This window comes from Lactuca virosa, chromosome 3 (assembly GCF_052849685.1).
Source record: "Lactuca virosa cultivar CGN04683 chromosome 3, Lactuca_virosa_CGN04683_v6, whole genome shotgun sequence".
Classification (NCBI taxonomy): domain Eukaryota; kingdom Viridiplantae; phylum Streptophyta; class Magnoliopsida; order Asterales; family Asteraceae; genus Lactuca; species Lactuca virosa.
Genome location: NC_136428.1, coordinates 398,481,276 through 398,489,324, shown reverse-complemented (window position 1 = coordinate 398,489,324; position 8,049 = coordinate 398,481,276). Strand labels below are relative to the sequence as shown.

Here is an 8,049-nt window from a genome sequence, read left to right as displayed (position 1 = left end):
CACACAAGCTCACACATTAATTTACCCATTCTCTAGTTAACCCTAGTTTCACATTCACTATTCCTAGGTACATAATAATGTTTTCACATAAATCACATGAGGTAAGCAATTAAGAGATGTTCATGCAGCTTAATTACTTGTCAATTAACTGAAAATAATTATGGTTAATGCATAAGGTTCTCTAATAAGCTTAATTTAACAAAATTCACCAATAAACAATTAATCCAATCACAAATCAATCCATAGTTATAAACTCATCTACCCTAAATAGAAACTATAAGATTTAGCTCATAATTACAGTAGATAGCAATCCAAAAACGAAGTCTAACAACTCAAGCATAGTTTAATTCAAGAATAAAGTGAAAAGTAAACTTATGTTGCCTTGAATCTCCTTAGAATTGAAGATTAGGGTCACTCTCACGATTTCCATAGCTCCATATGCCTTCTTGGTCGTCAAGTAATTCTCCCAAAAATTTCAGAGCTCCTCAATTCGGGAATGTGACTTCTCTTTATAGTTTTCAGAAAACAGGGGCTACTCGTCGAGTAGCCAACCGACTCGCCGAGTCCCCTCTGTAGAGTCCGTATACAGCAAGGACTTTGATATTGCTTCGCGAACATTCGTGGGTACTCGTCGAGTAGACGTACAAACTCACCGAGTCCTTCAGGATTTGGCTCTTTTTCTTCTTTCTTCATGTAACACCCAAATTTTCGAATAATTTTTCACAATTTTAAAACATACTTTCATTCATAAAATAATAATAAACATAATGTATCCACTGTCATCATAGAAAAACATATCCCAAAATCATATAACCAAAAGCTCCATGAGTGTGTACAGATCATGCCGGCGCCTTCCCGCGATCATCACTGGTACCTGAAACACATACACAAAACTCTGTAAGCATAAATGCTTAGTGAGTTCCCCAAAATACCACATAAACACATATCAGCCACTCAAGGCTGTAACTCTGATGACCCTCTGGTCGAATATCTCTGTGGGACCCTCTTGGTCCCATAACTCTGTGGACCCACTGGTCCTAACTTTGTAAACTCTGAATCATGCATATCACATATCACATAGAATCACAACACATAAATATCATACAAGATACACTGTCACATAGCACTGATTACCACTCTAGGTAAGGTATAGTGAGAAGACTCACCTCGGGAATCTCGGTAAAATCTCGATATCAGAATACTGCCCTAGCCTCCACCTAGTCACAATAATAAATTTCACTAAATAAATGTCTCTTCACAATTTGGATATTCTCTCATGCAAATCCTAGAAGGGTAAAAGACCATTCTACCCCTCTACAGGCCCAAGGCCCATTTGTTGACAAGCCCTAAAAGTCAACCCAAAAGTTAACTGTCCATTTTGACCAGACTCGCCGAGTGCATACGACGACTCGGCGAGTCCCATCGTCCCCACAGACTCCTCCCTTTCTAAGCCTCACTCGACTCACTGAGTCACCCCTCAACCCACCGGATCACCACTGGAGTCAGACCCCGGGGCAACCCGGTCCGACTCGTCGAGCCTACCTATGGACTCGGCGAGTTTCCTCCATGGACTTGCTCATACAACCTCCTGAGGTCAGATCTGCTTAGCCAAATCATAGATCTAACCCTTAAACACTCAAAAGTCACGTAAAGGTGCAACCTTTACGTGCATGCAACCCAATTCAAGAGTCAAATGGAGAAATAACACTAGAAATGGCAACCTAGTCTCCAATTGCTTATTTGCTTGCAAAAAGCTAGAAGGTAATGACTCAAGGGACTTCTCATGGTCCAGATCTGATGTCATAACCCCAAAGAGGACCTCATACTCACTAGATCTTTCATAAAATGAGGGTAAAAACCCTAAAATCAAGAAGTCCATCAATATAACACGAAATGGAAAGGTTTATACCTCCAAAGATGATATCACGAGATGATTAGCTCAGATCCAGTCCCCTTCACACTCTAGATTTGTGCTCCTATCTTCCTTCAAGCAAAACCACACAAAAAGATGAAGAAATAGCCTCCTCTTGCCCTCAAACTCACTATCTCAGCTCTCTAGGGTTTCTCTGGAACAAGGTGGCCGCAAATGAAGGCCATAAAGGTCTTTAAGTAGGCTCCCAAACCCGAGGATTAGGGTTTTCCTAATTAGCACCGACTCGGCGAGTCAGGTCCCGACTCGTCGAGTCCGTTCGCAAAAATGCGCCAATAGATCAGACTCTACTCGACGAGTTGAGGCATCAACTCGTCGAGTTCCTCAATAAAACAATAAATAAATAATTAAATTAACATACCCGAACTCAGGATGTTACACTTCAATCCCCGAGCTTCCGATCGCATCTCCTACTTCCTTTTGCTTCCAAGCATATCTTTCGGACTGAAAATACAATTTAAACACAATTAAGTACCTTTTGTCCATAAATTGCAATAAATTAGCCAATAAATAACAAAAATCTATACTACATATATAGCCAAATATGCACATATCAAAATATCCCACACTTGACTTTTGCTTGCCCCCAAGCAAAACTGAATTTTAACACAATAATACCATATAGGACAATCCCAGTTGAACCCAGCCATTATGCCAAGACCGCAACGCATGCATTTGTGTCTACAAATATTTCCTAAGGACCCCCCTCAATTCTAAATACTTACAATCCTCATAAACACTTTCCCACTTCTTTCGAATAATGCTCATTTTATGCATCCCTCCGAATCCATCCGCAGAAAACCTCCTAACCTCAAGGTATTTTTGGTTGAGCAACCCAAGCATACATAATCTAGACAATTACAACATTTTGATACCACTATAGAGCTTATTTGGAATTCTGCACTTCTTTGATAATTTGTTCTTGATCTCTTTGAATTCACCACCTTTATGACTTTTGGTATCTTCACTTTTTGATTTTAATCTTTTGATCTTTACTTTAGCTGCTCCAAAATTCTTACAACTTTTCTTGTAATTTTTTTTTTCTTTCTCACATGCAACTCACTTTTTTTTCTTCACTCAAATCCTACATGCTTAAGCAGGGGCGCTCAACTTCAACCATTATTGATTAAACATAAAAATTTTCATGGATACATTTGTGGTACACGATGCTAAATATATTGCATCCCTCAAACTAAGTGAGGTTGTGTTTTGGTCCCATGATTTCACTAGAATAAAGGAGGTCACAAATGCACTAGAACGTATATTGGCTCAACTAAACATTTGGGTCGTCATGCAATCATCAAACATAATACTAGCATGATTCCTAATTGCTTTTTACCAAAGTTTTCTAAATTAAATCCTAGCAATTTTATGCAAAAATTTCAAAAATAACTAAAATTTTATCTAATGTAATCAACCCCCTACCCCACACTTAATTTATGCAATGTCCCGATTGCATATTATGCATGATAAAGAACATAACAGTAAAGAGAGAATTGGAACAAACTCCCCTGGGATAGTAGTCGCGAGGTTGATGTTTTTCACTCAAAACTCCTTTTTTAAGTGACTTTAGACATGGGAACAACTCATCCATGTCTCGGGCGTCAAATCTCGTGTGGTTAAGCTCTAAAAATGCAGGAAAGACTCTCGGAAATCTTCAGGAATTAATTTTCAAGAAATTATCATCAAATCATCAGCTTTAGAGGTGAAATGGAAATCAACTCGTCGAGTTAATAAGGTGACTCGCCGAGTAGATGCGCGAACTGGAAAAAGTCGTTAAATTGCATTGGGACTCGTCGAGTCCGAGATGTGCACTCGGCGAGTACATCGCTGTATGGAAAATTTTGCCTTCTGCTCCAAGTCCGTTTTTGGTGTACTGAAGTAACATTCAAATGACACTTATGCTCATTTTTCTTCAATATTTAGACACTCTTTAACCATCTTCATAACTGGACTCTATACTCGAACTCAAAACTCTATTTCCTCTCTTGCCTAGAATCGATTCTTCCCACTACTCTTTCACTCTCTAGACCCTTTGCATGCATACCCTTATTCAAATTCTGAAAAGAACCACAGCAAACACAAGTAATAAAAAGGAAAAACAATTAAAATCCTACTTAAAAAGTTTGAACAAACCAACCAAAAACAAACAAACAAATAAAAATTGATTTAACACAACCCAACAAATAAAAAGGATAGATCTCAATCCTCATCTTCTTCCTTATTCCCTCCCGCTCCTCTACTACCGGCTTGATTCCTTCTTTGATTTATCCTTTCTTCCCAACTTGAAACATAAGGGTATCCGGGTCCGGGCCTTGGCGCAATGTTCATTTGTTCAAACAAATAAACAAATGACTCGTTGTGGTAGTTCATGCTTCGCCCAAAATCATCTTGGTACCTTCTTATCTCCATATTATACCAATCCATTGGTGGCTCCTCTTCCACCGGAATGACCGGTGGGTCTTCTCGGACATGATCCCTTCTTTGCCTCACCCTTCTTCCCAGCTCCTCGGGCATCAACACCTCATTCGCATTCAGAATTCCAATATGTCCCCCACCATAATCATCAATGATCCTTGCCCTCCTGAATAATGTGGTGCTAAAAGGAGGAGAAGGAATCATTGTCAACATTCTTGTCGCCCCTTGGTCCAAGATCCCATACGTCTTAGCCAGCTTTGTAACAAACATGCCACCATTGATTTTGGAAGTAATCCTTTCCTTGACTGCCCCCTCCGCTAAGTATTTTGCCATACAATACGTCAAATTGCAAAACACATCGGGGGTAATGATGCTCCATATGTAGAAAATATCGAGAGTGGGGACCTTATCATCGTCCTTTCGCATGTTAGTGGTGCTTGCGATAAGACGATGAATCAAGCGATGGATGGGGGAACGGATGCTTCCCTCTTGATCAGAAGAAGGAATGTAGACCCGGTTAGCAATTGTGTTCCACTAAGTAGATGCAACCACCTCTTCAGGCAAGTCCTTATGGCAGTGTTCCAGGAATGCTTCAAAATTTTCAGACATGATCATATTTTGATCATAAATCCCTAGCCTCCAGGCAAGCTCCGCTATGCTGCATTGGCGCGGCTCCCCTCCAAGACAAAAAGTGATAATGCTCGGATTATAATAATCATTTCCACCTCGGAAGGAGATGGTAGCAAAGAATTCCCAACATAGTTCCTGGTAAACAGGTTCCTGAATCTTGAATAATCGACTCCAGCCATCACAAATTATGGTCACCCCATCATTTACAAAAGACTTGACCAAATAAGGAGTCAATTTCTCCTCCAATCCGGTTTGACCTATCCAATGCCAGTCTATTGCGTTGGGCACATATATCTCCTTTCGTTTTAGTGCTTCCAGCTTGTTTTTCGCACGGGCGAGTGAAGATTTGGAAGTTATTTGTGGAAAATTCAGCCATGGGATGTCCCCATAACCGCCTCCTCTCGAGATTTGTCCACGCCTAGACATGCTTTCTGCAAAACAAAATGAAAAATACAAAACACAGAGAAATTGAAAATGTCAAAATTCTGGGCATCTGCAACCTGGACTCGCCGAGTAGTAGTCCTACTCGACAAGTAGTATGAACTGTGCGAGTCCATTTCTGATTCGGGCGAAATCAACCGTCCAAACACACAAATTATTTCAGGGGTTTATCTCGGTATGTCTATTAAGCATAAATTACAAGAAATTATGTCTAAAACAACCTAATTCAACCTAAAAATCAAAACCCTAGGATTGGAGTAAACCCCAAAACCTGGTTTTGCATGGATTACAGCCATAAATATACCCAAGACATGAACTTTAAGAAGATTAAGTAGAAAAAACGTTACCTTTTTGGTTGGAGATGCAAGGAATAGCAAGAATTTGAAGATGAAGACTTGAGAGAAGAAAATGCTCATCGAGCGGCTGGTGGCTGCGTATGAAATTGTGTTTTACCAATTAGGGTTAAAACCCCTTATTTACAAAATGTGAAATTTTTTTTTCGGGTAAATACGTGGACTCGCCGAGTAGAAGTCCTACCCGCCGAGTAGATACGCGAATCCGCGATTTTTTGGGATTTTCCAAATGGACTCGACGAGTTTCTCGTTCTGTTTGATAAAAATTTGAGTTTTTAAATTTTATGCCACCAACCCCACACTTGAACATTGCTTGCCCTCAAGCAATCATCCTAATCACAGAAGAAGATTGATAATAGTAAATCTAAAAAAATGAAAGTAAAATGAAAAAGAAAGGTAAAAAGAAAGCAAACTCTAAACTCGGGTTGCCTCCCGGAAGCGCTTCTTTTTAAGGGGTCGTTAGCTGAACTCCTTCCCGCTTTGCGTTTCTGTAATTTCTTCCAAATGCAACCCTTCTTCAAGTCCTTCATCTTTTGGGATTCCTTCTTCATATGTCTTCACCCTTTGCCCATTAACCTTGAAAGGGGTTCCATCTCTTGATATAAGCTCAATATCTCCATGTGCAAAAACTTGTTTTACCACAAAAGGACCATCCCACCGTGTCTTCAGCTTTCCCGGAAAAAGCATTAACCTCGAATTGAAGAGTAACACCTTTTGTCCCTCATGAAAGTCCTTATTACCCTTTAGTCTTTTGTCATGCCAATTCTTGATCTTCTCATTGTATATCAAGGAATTAGTGTAGGCCTCATTTCGAAGCTCTTCAAGGGCATTCATTTGCATCAACCGGTTGGTACAAAGTTCAGCCAACTCAAAATTACACATCTTTAGGGCCCAATAACTTTATGTTCTATTTCAACCGGCAAATGACAATTCTTTCCATAAACTAGCCTATATGGTGTAGTACCAATAGGTGTTTTGAAAGCTGTTCGAAAGGCCCAAAGTGCATCATCAAGTTTATCCGACCATTCCTTTCGATTTCCTCCAACCGATCTCTCCAAAATCCTTTTTAATGCCCGATTTGTCACTTCAGTTTGCCTACTTGTTTGTGGATGATAAGATGTGGAAAACCTATGATGTACCCCACACTTTTTCAACACTTTAGCTAATTGATAATTTGCAAAGTGAGTGCCCCGGTCACTAATAAGAGCTTTAGGAACTCCAAATCTTGAGAATAGCTTTTTTAGAAATCGCACCACCACCCAAGCATCATTAGTAGGTAATGCTTGTGCCTCCGCCCACATAGATACGTAGTCGACCGCCAAAAAGATATATTTATTCCCTTTTGACATTAGGAAAGGTCCCATAAAGTCAATCCCCCAAACATAAAATATTTCACAAACTTGAATATTATGTTGGAGCATCTCATTTCGGGATGATATGTTCCCCGCTCTTTGGCATGAATCACATTGCTTGACATATTGAGCAGCATCTTTAAAAATTGTGGGCCAATAAAACCCAATATCAAAAATCTTTTTAGCCGTGTAATGTCCTCCATGATGTCCCCCAGCGGGCCCGCTATGGCAGTGTTCCAAGATTTCCCGACTTTCTTTCCCGAATACACATCTTCTTATTATTCCGTCTGCGCAGCTTCGGAAAAGGTATGGCTCGTCCCAAAAGTAATACTTGATTTCTGAAAAGAATTTCTTCTTTTGTTGGCGGGTTAAATCTTTTGGAATATATTCAGTAGCTAAGTAATTAGCTATATCCGCAAACCATGGCACCTCTCATGCTATTACTAAAAGATACTCATCGGGAAAATCATCTCCAATCTTGTCTTCTTCCAATTCTTCCAAGTGCGGGTTCTCTAATCTTGATAAATGGTCGGCAGCCAAATTTTCCATTCCTTTTTTATCGCGTATTTCAATGTCAAACTCTTATAAAAGTAAAACCCAACATATTAATCTCGGTTTTTCATCTTGCTTAGCAAATAGATACTTTAAAGCGGAATGGTCGGTGAAAACAATCGTCTTGGACAAGACTAAATATGGTTGGAACTTGTCAAAAGCATATACCACCGCTACCAACTCCTTCTCGGTAGTAGTGTAGTTCTCTTGAGTTGGGTTCAAAGTTTTGCTTGCATAGTAGATAGGTTGAAAATGTTTATCAACCCTTTTCCCTAAAACAGCTCCCACCGCATAATCACTAGCATCACACATTAGCTCGAAAGGAAGATTCCAATTTGGGGCAATCATGATATGAGTAGTGGTTAATCTTTCC

At 39.7% G+C, this 8,049-nt stretch overlaps 1 protein-coding gene across 1 annotated transcript; it reads right to left on the bottom strand.

The window, feature by feature from the left end:
• Positions 1-6,231: 6,231 nt before the first annotated feature.
• Positions 6,232-6,654, bottom strand: LOC145165006 (uncharacterized). The gene has a single exon (XM_079083647.1). It carries the CDS (start codon positions 6,652-6,654, stop codon positions 6,232-6,234), a length of 423 nt encoding a protein of 140 aa, XP_078939773.1.
• Positions 6,655-8,049: the final 1,395 nt, after the last annotated feature.